This window comes from Eucyclogobius newberryi, unplaced genomic scaffold, assembly GCF_026437365.1.
Source record: "Eucyclogobius newberryi isolate DKJ021-1_F unplaced genomic scaffold, fEucNew1.0.hap1 SCAF_5, whole genome shotgun sequence".
In the NCBI taxonomy this organism is placed as follows: Eukaryota; Metazoa; Chordata; class Actinopteri; order Gobiiformes; family Gobiidae; genus Eucyclogobius; species Eucyclogobius newberryi.
In genome coordinates this window covers 32,495,043-32,511,517 of record NW_027316167.1, presented here as the reverse complement: position 1 = coordinate 32,511,517, position 16,475 = coordinate 32,495,043, and the positions used below count along the sequence as shown (strand labels likewise).

General features: G+C 38.7%; 2 protein-coding genes across 6 annotated transcripts; one reads left to right on the top strand and one right to left on the bottom strand.

Annotated features, from left to right (window-relative positions):
- The first annotated feature begins 293 nt into the window (after window positions 1-293).
- Window positions 294-6,186, top strand: LOC140381579 (uncharacterized). Of its 3 annotated transcripts, none has more exons than XM_072465642.1 (3): window positions 294-457; window positions 914-1,024; window positions 5,160-6,186. In XM_072465642.1, the coding sequence occupies exon 3, from the start codon at window positions 5,176-5,178 to the stop codon at window positions 6,184-6,186; it is 1,011 nt and encodes a 336-aa protein (XP_072321743.1). In that variant the 5' UTR covers window positions 294-457; window positions 914-1,024; window positions 5,160-5,175. The 3 variants fall into 3 exon arrangements, with proteins under 3 accessions (XP_072321743.1, XP_072321745.1, XP_072321744.1); XM_072465643.1 differs by having other exon boundaries at window positions 303-457; window positions 914-1,019; window positions 5,154-6,186; XM_072465644.1 differs by lacking the exon at window positions 914-1,024 and having other exon boundaries at window positions 5,154-6,186.
- A 3,267-nt stretch (window positions 6,187-9,453) lies between these two features.
- On the bottom strand, window positions 9,454-15,935 carry LOC140381012 (uncharacterized). 3 transcript variants are annotated; one of them, XM_072465016.1, is made up of 3 exons: window positions 15,527-15,935; window positions 14,876-14,984; window positions 9,454-11,080 (listed from the first exon to the last, which is right to left on the bottom strand). In XM_072465016.1, exon 3 carries the CDS (start codon window positions 11,056-11,058, stop codon window positions 9,454-9,456), a length of 1,605 nt encoding a protein of 534 aa, XP_072321117.1. In that variant the 5' UTR covers window positions 11,059-11,080; window positions 14,876-14,984; window positions 15,527-15,935. The 3 variants fall into 3 exon arrangements, with proteins under 3 accessions (XP_072321117.1, XP_072321118.1, XP_072321119.1); XM_072465017.1 differs by lacking the exon at window positions 14,876-14,984; XM_072465018.1 differs by lacking the exons at window positions 14,876-14,984; window positions 15,527-15,935 and adding an exon at window positions 11,177-11,524.
- Between the last annotated feature and the right edge of the window lie 540 nt (window positions 15,936-16,475).

Genomic DNA, 16,475 nt, shown 5'->3' with positions numbered 1-16,475 from the left:
TTTATACTTTTATTACATATGCATTATTGAAGAAAAAAGAAAAAAAAGAGAGCTCGGTTCGGGTTGAGACTTCCGCTTTAGCGAGATGAACAGCCAATCACCTGCTCCGCTCTTGCTCCCGTCCAATCCGATTGCAGAACTTGAAGATCCGGAAGCGAAACAGAACAGGTTTTGCAGGTCGAATAGATCTTGTACTTACAACGGTAAGATGTGAAGTATCCGGAGCTAGTCTATTTTCCATTTTTATGTGTCTAAAGTGACGTGACACACTTCCATCGTGAGGACGAAAGCCACATTTCAACTCTGGCCTGGGCCAGCAAAAAACTTTTGCCAAAACGTCTCAAAACAAACAAGGATTCCTCTTCTGTAACATCCTCCAAGACCCCGTTTATCCAGAAGTTGATTACTGTGGTCAGGAGCGACCAGTGGACTTACAGAAATCACTCCAGACTAAACGGTGAGCTGTTTGTTTCAGGTACAAAAGCCAATTTACAGACAACCTTTATCTGGCAACCATACTGAAAACAAAAGCCAAAATCCATACAAATTACACAATCGTTCTGATTTAACAAACAATAATACCATATAACACTTTTATTTTCATGAATAATTGTGCTTTTCTGTACAATATCTAAAAGTTAAATTCACAAATGTTTAATCTGACCATTTCAATTAGGGATTAGCCCTTCATCTGTATTAAATATGATTGGCCTGTAGAATGTTGTGATGTCATCAGAAACCCAGCAATTCCGTTTTAGAACTCACTACTTCCTGGAAAATTTGAATTCATTTTATATTTCAAAATGTCTTCACAAACTACAACTTAACAGATGTAAAAATGTGATTCCAACATATATAATTTGAAAATAATACATGTTGTGAATGGAATCCACTTTTATCCTTTTTCTGACAGGAACGAGCCAAAACTTTAGAGGAAGTGAACTCTGTTCTTTGGTCAAAGCTGTTCAAGGACTTTCTGCTGTCACTTCTGCATTTAACCTGCTCCTGCAGCATTGTCTGTACTCTGTAAGTATGACACTCTTAAATCTACCAATCACTCAAAAAATTAAACAATCTCTTATGCATTTTTGCACATTTTAGTCTTTTTGAGTTTATCTGTTTCAAAAATATGTGTGTTTGTGTCAAAGAAGAAGAACAAGGGATTCGTAAACAAGGAAGGTACAAGTACAAGAGTGGATCAAAATGCTCTAAATTACCATCTTGGAAACTTAAAAAACAACAAGCTGAAAGAACAATTTTTAAAATATAACTCATAATTTAACGAGAATAAAGTCGTAGTTTAGGGGCCGGTGTCAATGTTCCGAATCAAAGTGACGTGAGCAGTTCACTTTCAGCACCACGTCCAGGACTCAAAAGAACGGGCTTGGATGAGTTGACAGTATAGAACTACATAAACGCCTGCAATAGATGTTAAAGTGTTTCCTGGCCTTTAAAACGATGTATTTCATGTGTGCTGATTACAAGACAAGACACTGCAGTTTAGCAGCACCTTTCCTGTTACGCATCATTCACAAACTGTTGGATAAACGCTTTACTTTCTCCATGGCATTGCCGTAGTGCATGGGCTCAAACACCAGCCGTGCTCCGTGCCACAGCCGCCCGCAGACAGGAGGAGCACCCTCGGTGTTACATTCACACGTTCTCTGCTCCTCTATAGTGTTCTTTTTCTATGTAGGCACTTCACTATCACTATTCTTACGTGCTCATTGTGTGCCGTTAACTTTTATGCACCAATTCTGACCTTTTTGTCATCCCTTGGACAAACTCAGTAAAACACAATTCTACTCAGCTCCTCCTGACGCCTGGATCATGTTTGGCACAGCCAAAAAGCGATAAGTTTTACGCACACGCCATCATCCATACAATTCATGGCATGAGCGCAGCTCCAACAACACACGTGCACCAACACCGGAGTACGTCATTTTACACATAATATCCCAACTGTGCGGCACTGCAGCTCCACCAGCCCGTAGTGCTCTGATGTAAAACCTATGCACACAAAAAAACTTATATTAACAGTGACTTTGTACAAAGTCAAAAATGATGATGACCATCATGTTCTCGTAGTGCCCCGCATTTTTATTTATTTGGTTGGCCCTTATACTTCGTCGTACAGACCACTCCTAGTTGGAAAGAAGCCATTAGATCCCTGATACCAAAAGAAGGGAAGGGCCGATTGGATTGTGCCTCATATAGACCCATTTCTATTCTGAATGTGGATTATCATATAAACACCTCAATTATGTCCGGAGGAATGGAACAAATACTCCCCAACTTAATTCACAATGATCAAACAGGATTCATTAACGAACAACAAACACAAGACAACATAAGATGATTCTTACACATAATGAATCATATACAAAAAACACAAAACAAAGTAATAATAGTTTGGACGCTGAGTAGGCTTTTGATTGGTCATATTTATTCAAAGAGCTAAACAAATTTCAAATCGACAATTTAATTATAAAAAATATTGGGGCTCTTCATGATGGTCCAAGAATTAAAATCAATGGCCATTCTGACTCTGGAAAGAGGGGTCAGGCAGGGCTGTGCATGGTCTCCTCCTTTTTGCTTTGTATTTGGAACCATTGGCCCAATTTATTAGAGCAATCAAAAACAATTCATGGTGTTACACTTGATTGGACGGAACATAAAATTGTCCGCAATGCAGATGATGTTCTATTATCTTTGACCAAACCAGAAATTGTCCATATCTAATGCATTTAGAGACTTATCAACAATTTGAAAAAAAAATTATACCTCTCTTTTTATTACTATAAAAAAAGATCTTGAACATTTGAACTTCATCCCCTACTTAGGTCTAAGTCAAAGGATGGAAACTATAAAAAAATTACATTTTGCCCAGGTTTCTCTATCTATGTCAGACTCTTTCAGTTTCCATCCCCAATCGGCTATTTGATGAGTGGAATAAAGCAATCTCAAGATTTATAGGGCAAGGGGAAAAAAAACATATCCGATTCAAAACCTTGCAATTATCAAAAGAAAAAAGAGCTTGTGGTTAACCTTCTTTGAATAATTACTTTATTTCAGCTCAGAGCCTTGCTGTACTGGTGTGACCCAGAATATGAAGCTCAATGGAAAAATATTGAGATTAATGTTATGCTAGGTACTCCCGTACAGGCCTTACTGACAGATGACAGACGGTTGAGTCATTTGGAGGAGATGGAGAACCCGGAGGTGAAATCTGTTACAATATGGAAGAAGTTAATCAAAACATACAAACTATGCAAAGATGTTAAAATGTTAAATTGGTTGGCTTACGATCAAAATCTGTCCGGACAACAAAAGGTATCAAGTTTTTTTTTTTTACCAGATTGTAAAGGAGAATCATTTGAAGAGCTTTTATAGGTATTTACAAAGTTATTATAACAAAGAAATAAAACATGTTGATGACCATCATTGTCTTTTGACTGAAACATTCTATAAAGCTTCTGAACTCTCAAGGGGATTAATATCTAAATTATACAATTGTATTAACAATCCGGGCAGCCACTCTTCTGATTACATTAAGGGTAAATGGGAGAGGGTCTCTTTGCTCTGAATGATGAAGAGTGGGAAAGTATATGTACATCTCATTGGAGAACTACGGGATCACAAGTTTGGAGGGAATTCTGTTGGAAAAGTGTGCCTAGTTTCTTTATAACGCCATGTCAAACTGTCAGACTGTTGGAGAGGATGTGGCAGCCAGGAGGCAAATCACTATCATGTGTTTTGGAACTGTCCTTTTGTTCACAAATATTGGACTTAAGAGATTAAGAATGCCTTACAGACAATTTATGACATCACCATCCCTATGTATTTGGGCCTCAGGGCTCCTGTTGTGGACAAAACCAGCAGATATCTCTGGTGAGCCCTCCTGGCAGCCGCAAAAAAGGCCCTCACAAAAATAATGCATGACACAACGTGCACCGACGATCAAGGACTTGACTAACATTATACGGGACATTTGTAGCATGTAAAAAATTACATTTGGACTTTATTTGAAAATGGACACATTTGACAGACTAAATGAGACATTCTCTTTGGGTTTCATGTGCTTTGATTTTCTCTTTTATTATTTGCTGAATGTCACCTGTTGTTATTTTTATTTTTCATTCCATGTTGTTTCTCTCTCTGGTCTTTTCTTTTTTCATTGTGTTTGTTTATATGTTGTTAAATGAAAAAAAAAACTAAAAAGATAAAGCTTTAACATTAAGAATAAAAAAAAAGTATGATAGTAAATAGTATTTATGGAAAACAACAGGGCAGCTACAGTTCAGCCCTCATTTCTGATGAGACCAAATGTTCTGCGGTTGCCCTGAAATAAATACAAATTTGGCTGAACACATTTCAAAGTTGGCATCGTGGAGGCTGAAACAATCAGAATAGGATTTTAATCCATCAAACTACAGAAGATGCAGTAGCTCTCCACACTGGACTGTCCCACCTGGAGCAACAGGGTAGATATGTGCTCTTGGTGGATCATAAATATATTACAGTTATTTGATTGAGAGCATTCTCTTCTGCATTTTCATATTTTTACTTTAAACCGTCATAGAACATAGAACATGACAGAGACCCAAAAAGGTAGGGTAAGGTGTATATTGTCCAGCGTATAAGCCCCATTTGGTCCATAGTCTCAGATAAGTGCATTTTTAGATCATATCCGTAGGTAATATCGGTCCAGTCTTTTATAGTTCAGTTTGTTTAATTTTTTGTAATGCCCACCAAATTTTATGCTTCTAAGGTATCCAATTTGTGTGCCAATCTTAGGAGTTTTGAGACTGATACATTGCTCTGAAGTCTAGTGGGATGACGATGCCAAAAAAACAATCTGCAGTGCTCTATTGATCTATGTTTCGAACCGGGAAATACACATTTAATTCTTTGCCAAACAAATGTTAACATGTTTGAATAACAGAGCTCTGGGTCAGACTGGTTTGATGCTGTCTGTCCTCACCCAAAGCCAGAGCTGGCAACTTGTTACACTCTCCTAGAAGCAGTCAAGTTTCATTTTTCATTTCATAACGCACTGAAGCTTTTAAAAAATAACTTATTTTTTCCATAACAACTCCACTCTCAACAGTGATATTATTGCTTGACATCTTATTTTTCTACGTTCTTGGCAGATCTACAAAGTCCTTCGGGAGAATGGGGTTCACCTGTGACCAGTGTGGAAAGACATGGCTCAAACCTTCCGCACTCAAACAACACTACAGAACTCACACAGGAGAAAGACCATATGAGTGTGACGTGTGTGGAAGCAGTTTTTCTAGAGCAAGTGGTCTGAAAAAGCACACCAGAATCCACACTGGAGAAAAGCCATTCAACTGTGATGTTTGTGAGAAGGAATTTTCATGCTCAAGCCACTTAGTAACACACATGAGAGGCCACACTGGAGAAAAACCTTACAGCTGTGATGTTTGTGAGAAGGCATTTTCCCAGTTAAGCCACTTGGTAGCACACATGAGGATCCACACTGGAGAGAAACCTTACAGCTGTGATGATTGTGAGAAGAAATTTTCCAAATCAAGCCACTTAGTAAGACACATGAGAGTCCACACTGGAGAGAAACCTTACAGCTGTAATGTTTGCGAGAAGGCATTTTCCCATTCAAGTAGCTTAGTATCACACATGAGAGGCCACACTGGAGAGAAACCTTACAGCTGTGATGTTTGTGAGAAGGCATTTTCAAGCTCAAGAATTTTAGTAACACACATGAGACTCCACACTGGAGAGAAACCTTACAGCTGTGATGTTTGTAAGAAGGCATTTTACCAGTCAAGCCACTTAGTATCACACATGAGAGGCCACACTGGAGAGAAACCTTACAGCTGTGATGTTTGTGAGAAGGCATTTTCCCAGTCAAGCAACTTAATATCACACATGAAAGTTCACAGTGGTGATAAACCTTACAGTTGTGATGTCTGTGAGAAGGCATTTTCCCAGTCAAGCAACTTAATATCACATATGAAGGTTCACACTGGAGAGAAACCTTACAGCTGTGATGTTTGCGATAAGGCATTTTCACACTCAAGCCACTTAGTAACACACATGAGAGTCCACAACGGTGAAAAACCTTACAGTTGTGATGTTTGTCAGAGGGCATTTTCCCACTCAACCAGCTTAATATCACACATGAGAGTCCATAATGGAGAATAACCTCAGTGTATTTAGATTTTTATATTTAAAATAAAAACATTTTAAAAAGGTGTTTTTGTCCAAAGTTTAGTTCTGGTTTCAGATTTGTTTAGTACAAAATGCAGCTCTCTTGTATTGTAATACAACACTTTTAACAGTACACACACTTTTATTATTCTTATTTGAATGGGACAGTGACCTCACCTCCTACCCTCATAGGTGAGGGTAGGAGTTTGGGGAGGCCATGAAGGAGGACGGCCCCAAACCGTCTGGCACCTCAGGAGGGGGAAGCACTGCTGACCTCGACTGGGGATGTAGTTTTTGGTCCTGGTCATGAGCTTTGGGTAATGACTGAAAGGACAAGATCGCGGATACAAGCGGTCAAAATGAGTTTCCTCCACCGGGTGGCTGGGTGCTCCCTTAGAGATAGGGTGAGGAGCTCAGTCACACGAGAGGAACTCGGAGTAGAGCCACTGCTCCTCCACGTCAAGAGGAGCCAGCTGAGGTGGCTCGGGGCATCTGTTCCGGATGCCTCCTGGGTGTTTCGGGCATGTCCCACCGATAAGAGAACCCATGGAAGACCCAGGACACGCTGGAGAGACTATGTCTCTCGGCTGGCCTGGGAAAACCTTGGAATCCCCCCGGAGGAGTCAGAGGAAGTGTCTGGGGAGAAGGAACTCAGGGAGTCCCTGCTTAGACTGCTGCCCTCGCGATCCGGCCCCGGATAAAGCGGAAGAAGTGGATGGATGGTCGGGACAGTGCATGTTATTGAACATGTTGGATTGTAGCCATGGGATAATTCGCTTTCGTTATCCTGCATTCACACTTACCATTCACCAGCATACTTGGACACTGGCGGCAAAGTGACACAATAACAGTGCCCACTACTGCCCCCCTGTGGCACCTGGTGTTCTAGTGGTCTCCCATCCAAGGACTAACCAGACCCATCCCTGCTTAGCTTTTTGCGACTTGAGAGAGGGTTTTGACAAGTTGACGACTTAAAGATGTATTGTTTATGTTTTCTGGTATTTGTGTTTGTTCATCATTTGTTTCTCCATGGAGATGTTATTTTCATGTAATACTCTGCAAAATGGCATTTAATTTATCTTGCATTTATTCAATTCTATGTGGTTTTATTGCTAAATAAGATACCTTGCAAATGTCAGACAGAGAGAGTTAGACAATATTGTTGCGCATGTCCACAGCTCATTGATTTAATGACACATTTTTAATGTGTGTTTTGACATTGTCATTGTAATTTGCCTTAGTTTTTTGTGTGACACCCCAAACGGACTCCCATAGTAACCTTACTCAGGATTGGTAGGCATATCTAATTAACCTCACATATCTCACGTCATTTGTATCTTGTTTGTATTATTTGAGAAAAAATAGAGTAAATAAAATGATGTTGTTAAAAGTAATGAATAAAGTGAATAATAAAGTGAACCTTGCAAAAAAAAAGTTTGCTTCTTAAATATAACACATTTGCCTTCACAATCAAAGAACCACGTAGTAATTGTGTTTAAGTACATTTTCCCTCCAAAAATAAATAGATAAATTTAACTACCGTGGTTTTACTTGAACTAAAGGACATCACGCTTCGTACTAATGATTGTGTCTGGATTTATTGAACTCTTTACTGCCAGGACACCGTTACATCTTTTACACCGTGAAAACTAAAAGAACAAATGCTTCAGTTCTAATACATTACAAAACAGTACAAAATAAAACATACATTCAAACGTATTTATCGTGTTCGCAACCATATGACCATTGGTAGTTAAGTAGTTTGTTTTCTGGCAGAAGTTTATCTTTCCTTGTACTCGAGCCAGTGTTTTCTTTTACCGTGCCGTTTATCTTTTGCCTCTTCTTCTTCTTGTGTTCTTTTGGCGGGTGGCCAAACGTTTAGGTGCATTTCCGTCACCTACTGTGCTGGAGTATCTACACTTCTGTACATTCCCATCATCCTAAAATCCTATTTATCAGTATTGTTTCCCTTTGGAACTTTAATAAGGCCTTGCATTCCCCGTCTGTGGTTGAACTGAAGACTTCCTCCCCGCTCCTGGTAAAATCCTGCTTAATGAAAAAAGTTTGATTAAAAACCTCCCTCTTTGCATTATACCTACTGCAGCGCAAGATGACATGTCCCACTGTCTCAGTCTCTGCTCCACACTCAAACAACCCTGGTGAGTGTTTGCCCAGTAACAATAAAGTTTTATTCAGTCCAGTATGTCTCAACCTCAATCTTGTGATAGCCACCGGCTCTCTTCTACTCATCCCCAGGGTTTTCACCTTCCCTTCTTTTGTACATGGTCCAGGTGTCTCCCCTTCTGCCCTTCATCCTAGTGTCGCTGCCACTCCGAGCACAGTCTGCTTTTTGTGTTTTGTGCTACATACATTCCTAAATATAAATATTCATAAATATTATAACCTGCACACTTAAATCATGCATTTAAAAGAATATTTTCTTTCGTAAAAAGCAAAGCATAAGGTATGGAATAGAATAAAACCTGCTTATGGGGAGAAACACTGACCATTTTTACTCCAAATTTATCGGCACTTAATTAAAATTTTAAGCAAATTTCAAGACATCGTACTTTCATATACTGAAATTTAAAACAAAGTAAAAACAAATTTTTCATTTTTAAAACATTGTATATATTGAGACGCTGACAATTTTTTCACATATTTTTTTTGCACTGAATTAAAGAAAAGCAACTGCATTTAACTGCATTAAGTTAATTTCAAAACATTGTATTTTCATACACTGCAATTTAAAACACAATACAAACTGGATATTAAAGTATTGTATTAAAAAAAAAATCATAAAATGATTTTTTATACTTGCAAAATGCAAAAAATTTAATTACATAAATTCAGTAAATGTATATTAAAAAAATGGTAATAAAGACACAAAATAACCTTCATAAAGCAGGGATCAGTCTGGTTAGTCCTTGGACGGGAGACAACTAGAACACCCGATGCCACAGGGGGTCAGTAGTGGGCACTGTTATTGTGTCTTTAGGCAAGACTCTTCACCCACTTTTTCTCCAGTGTCCAAGTTTGCTGGTGTACAGCAGGGTAACGAAAGAGCATCCCATGGCTACAATCTAACATGTTCAATAACATGCACTGTCCCGACCAAATAAGAATAAAAGTATGCGTACTGTTAAAAGTGTTGTATTATAATACAAGAGATCTGCATTTTTTACAAAACTGAAACAAAAACCAGGACAAAAACACCTGATAAACCCTCTTTTTAAATTGACGATTAAAAATGTAAGTACACTAAGGTTTTTCTCCGTTGTGGACTTTCATGTGTCTTACTAAGTGGCTTGAGTGTGAAAATGCCTTCTCGCAAACATCACAGCTGTAAGGTTTCTCTCCAGTGTGGACTCTCATGTGTGATACTAAGTTGTTTAAATGGGAAAATGCCTTCTGGCAAACATGACAACTGTAAGGTTTTTCACCAGTGTGGACTCTCATGTGTGATACTAAGCCATTTGAACGTGAAAATGCCTTCTCACAAACATCACAGCTGTAAGGTTTTTCTCCATTGTGTACTCTCATGTGTGTTACTAAGCTGCTTGAATGGGAAAATGCCTTCTCACAAACATCACACCTGTAAGGTTTTTCTCCAGTGTGGACTCTCATGTGTGATACTAAGCTGCTTAACTGGGAAAATGACTTCTTACAAACATCACAGCTGTAAGGTTTTTCTCCAGTGTGGAGTCTCATGTGTGATACTAAGCTGTTTAAATGGGAAAATGCCTTCTCACAAACATCACAGCTGTAAGGTTTTTCTTCAGTGTGGACTGTCATGTGTGATACTAAAATCTTTAACTGGGAAAAAGATTTCTCACAAACATCACAGCTGTAAGGTTTTTCTCCGGTGTGGACTCTCATGTGTGATACTAAGCTATCTGAATGGGAAAATGCCTTCTCACAAACATCACAACTGTAAGGTTTTTCTCCAGTGTGGACTCTCATGTGTGATACTAAGCTTTTTGAACGTGAAAATACCTTCTCACAAACATCACAGCTGTAAGGTTTCTCTCCAGTGTGGACTCTCATGTGTGATACTAAGCTTTTTGAATGGGAAAATGCCTTCTCACAAACATCACAGCTGTAAGGCTTTTCTCCAGTGTGGACTCTCATGTGTGATACTAAGGTGTTTGAATGGGAAAATGCCTTCTCACAAACATTACAGCTGTAAGGTTTTTCTCCAGTGTGGACTTTCATGTGTGATACTAAGCTACTTGAATAGGAAAATGCTTTCTCACAAACATGACAGCTGTAAGGTTTCTCTCCAGTGTGGACTCTCATGTGAGATACTAAGGTGTTTGAATGGGAAAATGACTTCTCACAAACATTACAGCTGTAAGGTTTCTCTCCAGTGTGGACTTTCATGTGTGATACTAAGCTACTTGAATAGGAAAATGCTTTCTCACAGACATCACAGCTGTAAGGTTTCTCTCCAGTGTGCACTCTCATGTGTGTTACTAAGCTGCTTGAGCATGAAAATGCCTTCTCACAAACATCACAGCTGTAAGGTTTCTCTCCAGTGTGCACTCTCATGTGTGTTACTAAGCTGCTTGAGCATGAAAATGCCTTCTCACAAACATCACAGCTGTAAGGTTTTTCTCCAGTGTGGACTCTCATGTGTGATACTAAGTGGCTTAACTGTGAAAATTCCTTCTTACAAACATCACAGCTGTTTAGCTTTTCTCCAGTGTGGATTCTGGTGTGCCTTTTGAGACCACTTGCTTTAGAAAAACTGCTTCCACACACGTCACACTCATATGGTCTTGCTCCAGTGTGAGTTCTGTAGTGTTGTTTGAGTGTGGAAGGGTTGAGCCATGTCTTTCCACACTGGTCACAGGTGAACCCCATTCTCCTGAAGGACTTTGTAGATCTGCCATGAGGGTTAAAAAAAAAAAGGAGACATCAAGAAATAATAATATTAGAGAACATAAGAACATTACAAGAGTTTGAAGTGGTCGTGTTTAACAGTGAATTCCTGAATCACTGTTGAGAGTGGTGTTGTTATGGAAAAAATAAGTTATTTGGAGTTACAAAATGAAAAGGACTTGACTGCTTCTAGGGGAGTGTAACAGGCTGCCAGCTCTGACTTTGAGTGAGGACAGACAATATCAAACCAGTCCGACCCAGAGCTCTGTCATTCAAACATGTTAACATTCAACAGTTTGGCAAAGGATTAAACGTTTATTTCAAAGTTCTCCTAAAACAAAAAAAATATGTTGCAACATCAATGAACATACAGTGAACCAATTAAATTAAAAGGTCAGTACATCACAGATAACATTCAAGAAAAAGCATTTAATGACAAAAACATACACACACTGGACTCCTTCCATTTTACATTGGTCAATATTGTATTGATCCCTTATTGCACTATTTAGCAGCATTACGTTACAGTAGTCAAGTAAAAAACTATGTGTGAATATGTTTGTCCTTGTTCTTGTTCTTATGGACCTACATTGCCTGCCTGACTGAAACAGCTCAAATAAGAATGTGCAGTCCTTTAGCACCATGGTTCCCAAAATAGGGGGCGCAAGTATATTTTAGTCAAATCCAGTAACTCAATAAACTATTCATATTTTTACGGCCTGTATGGGTTCATGGGCTTGTGGTCCTGTTGTGCTCTGCTGCTCTCCTTTTTTGTTATGCCCGTCTCACCTTTGCACACTTGAGAGTTTGTCTTTTTGTTTTACGACTTCGCTCACATCGCATATCTACATAGAAACTCATACCTTTCTATATTATATATGATATAATATATTTTTTAAACTCTTTGTAAACACTCTGCTGTATTTGTGATTTGCTTGGCATAATAAAAAGAGGTGGATAAAAGAAGGTAATTTATTTTTGACAGAAAAATAATTCTGTGAGAAAAATGTACCATGGTATTTTATAACCCCCATGTTTTCGTGCACCCTATTCACAGGTAAATACTGACTGCTGGACAAACTGGGTGCCAAATGGCTCACCGTTACCATGTGTTTTGGGACTGTCCGACTGTTCAGAAACATTGGACTGAGATCAATAGAGCACTGCAGATTGTTTTTTGCCATTGGCATCCCATTTGACTTAAGAACTATGTATCAGAGTCTCAAAACTCCTGCCATGGGCACAATAAATAGATACTTTTGAGGCATATTTTTGGTGGCCATTACAAAAAAAAATATGAAACAAACTGAATGATGAAAGACTGGACGGATTTAACTGAAATTTAAAAAAATGGAAAAGATTACCTGCAGACATTATTTAAAATACTTTGGACAAAATGGGGCTCATACTCTGTCCGCTCTGGAGAGCAGCTTCAGTGAGAGACTTGATCCACCCTCGCTGTGTGAAGGAAAGGTTTCACAGGTCTTTCCTTCTGCTGCTGTCAGACTCTACAACAAACACTGCCCTGAACATGTGCAATACTGATGTAACTATGTGCAATACCATCATATTCATGTGCAATACTGAATTAACCATGTGCAATACTTGTAAATAAGAGTGTTCTATTTTGTTTTTATTCGTTTTACTTACCTGCTAATAGTATTACCTAGTCTTGTGCTAGCTATTTTTACTTTATTTTATTTTATTCTATTCTATTATCATTATTTTATTATTATTATCTTATTTTTATTTGTATCTTTATCTTTATCTTTTTATTTTTATTTATCTATTTTATTTTATTTCCCCCCCTCCATTCCCTATTAAGATAGGAGAGGAGTTTTGTTAATAAGAGTTTTTTGTTTTTGTTCATAAGAGTTCTATTAAGAGTGTGTTTTTGAAACTTCCTATAATCTGTCCTTTCCTTCTGTTCTACTGCGTTGTAACAACAAAATTTCCCCTTGTGTGGACATTAAAGGATTATCTTATCTTATACGCTGGACAATATGTGCCTTAACTTTAGGGGAGGTCTTATGCCAGTTGTCTTTTTGTGTCTTTGTGTTATGTTCCATGACGGTTTAAAATAAAAACTACCTTGTTGCTCCAGGTGGGACAGTGCAGTGTGGAGAGCTACTGCTACTGCGTTTTCTGTAGTTTGATGGATTAAAATCACATTCTGATTGTTTCAGCCTCCACGATGCCAACTTTAAAATGCCATCAGCCTAATTTGAATTTAATTCAGGACAACAGCAGAACATTTGGTCTCATTAGAAATCAGGGCTGAACTGTAGCTGCCCTGTTGTTTTCCATAAAAGCACATTTTTTTTAAAAGTTGGGCAGCAAAATTAATTGTAATTGTGCTTTCAAGTCGTCGTCGGCGGCAGCCGTTAGTATCAAGTCTTAATATATTCAGATACTAATGAAAAAAAATATATATTTTTGAAAAGAATTGCGCTCTTTCGCTGCTGCCGTCTTTTTGCCTTTACTTAACCGGGAAATGTGACGTCACTCTGGGAGATTGTCTAGCCAACACAGCGGATATTTACACTGAAGTGGACAGCGATAGCAATCAAAATACGAGTGAATCCTCGTCAAGTGAGAGGATTTCAAGTTGAAGAACAGGTCCTGCAGCTGCTGCCTCATATATTTGAGCCTGACGCCTTGTTGGACGATGAAAATGGAGCGGAAGAGAATGATAATGAGGAGACGAGAATGAGATGGCGACAGGACATCGATAGACTTTCTGAATGGTGCGTGTTAAACTGGAATGTTTCCCATGAAATTATGTGAAATACAATGATGACGAGGTTCTTAACTGTATTAGTTAGAAACTGCAAATTACTAGTCAAACGGTTCCACCCCACAAGTCCGAAGAGTCACTAGTCGGATAGTAGCATTATCTAAAGTGCCCGTGCGAGCTGCTGCTCACCGATGTGAAAGCGCTGCGGGAGGCGGGGAGAGGACGCGAGAGCCCGGTGTGAGTCCGCTGCGCTGGAGGACAGATCCAGAGCCTTCGGACTTGTGGGCAGCCACCAGTCAAACTGACCTGAAAACGGGAGTTGAGAACGTGCCGATGGCTCGATTCAATTTCATTTCAAATCCATTCAACTTCCTGATATAATTACTACAACCAGCCGTCAACAGCAACAACACGCCATCATGTACACGGCGTCAGTCAGACAGCCGCATACGGCAGCTACGAATGCACAGACAACTGCCTTGATGTGAAAATATCTTGCAATTTACTTTTTCGAATATCCAAGTCGATATTTCACGAGGTTTAGGAAACTGTCTTCCGTGAAATGTCGGTAGCATAGCACTGGATCAGACTTGCCACACTTCGCCGATTTGGGATTCCAAAACATTCTCTTAATACGGACAAATTGTGTCCAAAGACATGCTCTACTCCTCCGTTTGGGCCACTCAAAGAGCCCGCTTCCCTCTTAAGAGCAGTGCATTGCTACTCATCTCCGTGTTACTGCAGATAACAGCAAGATTCGTCGTATAAAATTCGGCTCGGTTTAGCACATGTCCAACGAGAACAATGAAGATCCGGCTACAGCAAGCTCCCGGGGTGATGTCACTGATTTTGCGACCGCGGTTGAAGCATTCGGTGGAGCAGGCGGTTGCTATGGCGCATTCTTGGGTTTGGAGGAATGAACGAGATTTTTTTTTGTTATTGGTTAAAACTAACCGTCCAGACTTCATTGTGAAAAAATGAAAGCTGTATTCCACTTGCATAATACATTTATTTTAGTTTAATTGTTTGGATGATTGTTGTATTTAAGAGTGTCATACTTACAGACAATGCTGCAGGAGCAGGTTAAATGCAGAAGTGACAGCAGAAAGTCCTTGAACAGCTTTGACCAAAGAACAGAGTCTGAAGGTTCACTTCAAGTTTTGGCTCGTTCCTGTCCCAAAAAAGGATAAAAGTGGATTTCACTAACAACATTTTTTTTAAATTATATGTTGGAATCACATTTTTACTTCCATTAAGTTGTAGTTTGTGAAGACATTTTGAAAAATAAAAGGAATTTAAAAATATAGGAAGTATAGTGGTGAGTTCTAAAAGGGAATTGACAGTTTTCTGATGACATCACAACATTCTACCTGCCAATCATATTTAATACAAATGAGGGGCAGCTAAAATAAATGCTGTTAAAATACAAAGAAGTTAATGAGTCTAATCCCTAATTCAAACTGTCAGATTAAACATTTCTGAAATTACCTTTAGATGTTTCAAAGCAAAATGTAGTGTGATTATTCATCAAAATAAAAGGTGTTAAATGGTATTATTATTTGTCAAATCTGAACTATTGTGTAATTTATGTGGACTTTGGCTTTTGTTTTCAGTACTGTTGCTAGGTAACAGTTGTCTGCAAGTAGGCTAATGTTTTAGCATAGCTACACAATAATAACTAGCATTAGCCAAAGACTGCCTGAAAGAGCTCACCGCTCAGTCTGGAGTGAGTTCTGTAAGTCCACTGGTCCCTCCTGACCACAGTGATCAATCTCTGCACAAACGGGGTCTTGGAGGATGTTACAGAAGAGGAATCCTTTGTTTTGAGACGTTTTGGCAAAAGGTTTTTGCTGGCCCAGGCCACAGTGTAAAATCGACTTTCGTCCTCACGATGGAAGTGGCAACGAGTGCATCACGTCACTTCAGACACGGGAAAAGGGGAAATACATGAGACTGGATCCGGATCCTTCAAATCTTAACGTTGTAAGTACAAGATCTACTCGACCTGCAAAATATATTCTGTATATCCTCCGGATGTTCTTGTTTTGCGATCTGATTGGATGGGAGCAGGAGCGGAGCAGGTGATTGGCTGTTCATCTTGCTAAAGCGGAAGTCTCAACCTAAATTGACCTTTTTTTTCAACATTATGATAGTCACTTGTTCCACTTATTTAGAGAATGTCCAACTTTTTCTCATTGATGCCACATAACGTATACAATTAATGTGGCCCTGTATAAACATTTGCTTATTGAAAACTTTTTTTTTTGGACAAAAAGACTTTTTCAATATATAATGTTGGCACCTAAAACTATTGAATATTTATTGCAAAAGAGAGGTCAACAGTAGATAACGTACTTGTATTTACACTTAATTTAAAAACAAACAAACGTGAATTTCAAAACATTGTATTTTCATATACTGAAATTGAAAACTATGTACAAACTGATTTTTAAAACATTGTGTATTTTGAGATGCTGAAGATTTTTACACAAAATGACCTTCATAGAAATCAATCAATCTTCAATAAAATTCTATTTACAATGTGTATTTACAAGCACAACTAAAATGTAGTACAATTTATTTTCTTAAACCGTTCTGTAACTGAAGCCCTTGATCGTCATTGACGTCTGAATCCAGATATGATCATCCCAGTCCATCCTCG

What these genes read in the sequence shown, in the direction of transcription:
- LOC140381579 (XM_072465644.1), top strand. Translation starts at nt 5,176, where the DNA reads ATGGGGTTCACCTGTGACCAGTGTGGAAAGACATGGCTCAAACCTTCC.
- LOC140381012 (XM_072465016.1), bottom strand. Translation starts at nt 11,058, where the DNA reads ATGGGGTTCACCTGTGACCAGTGTGGAAAGACATGGCTCAACCCTTCC.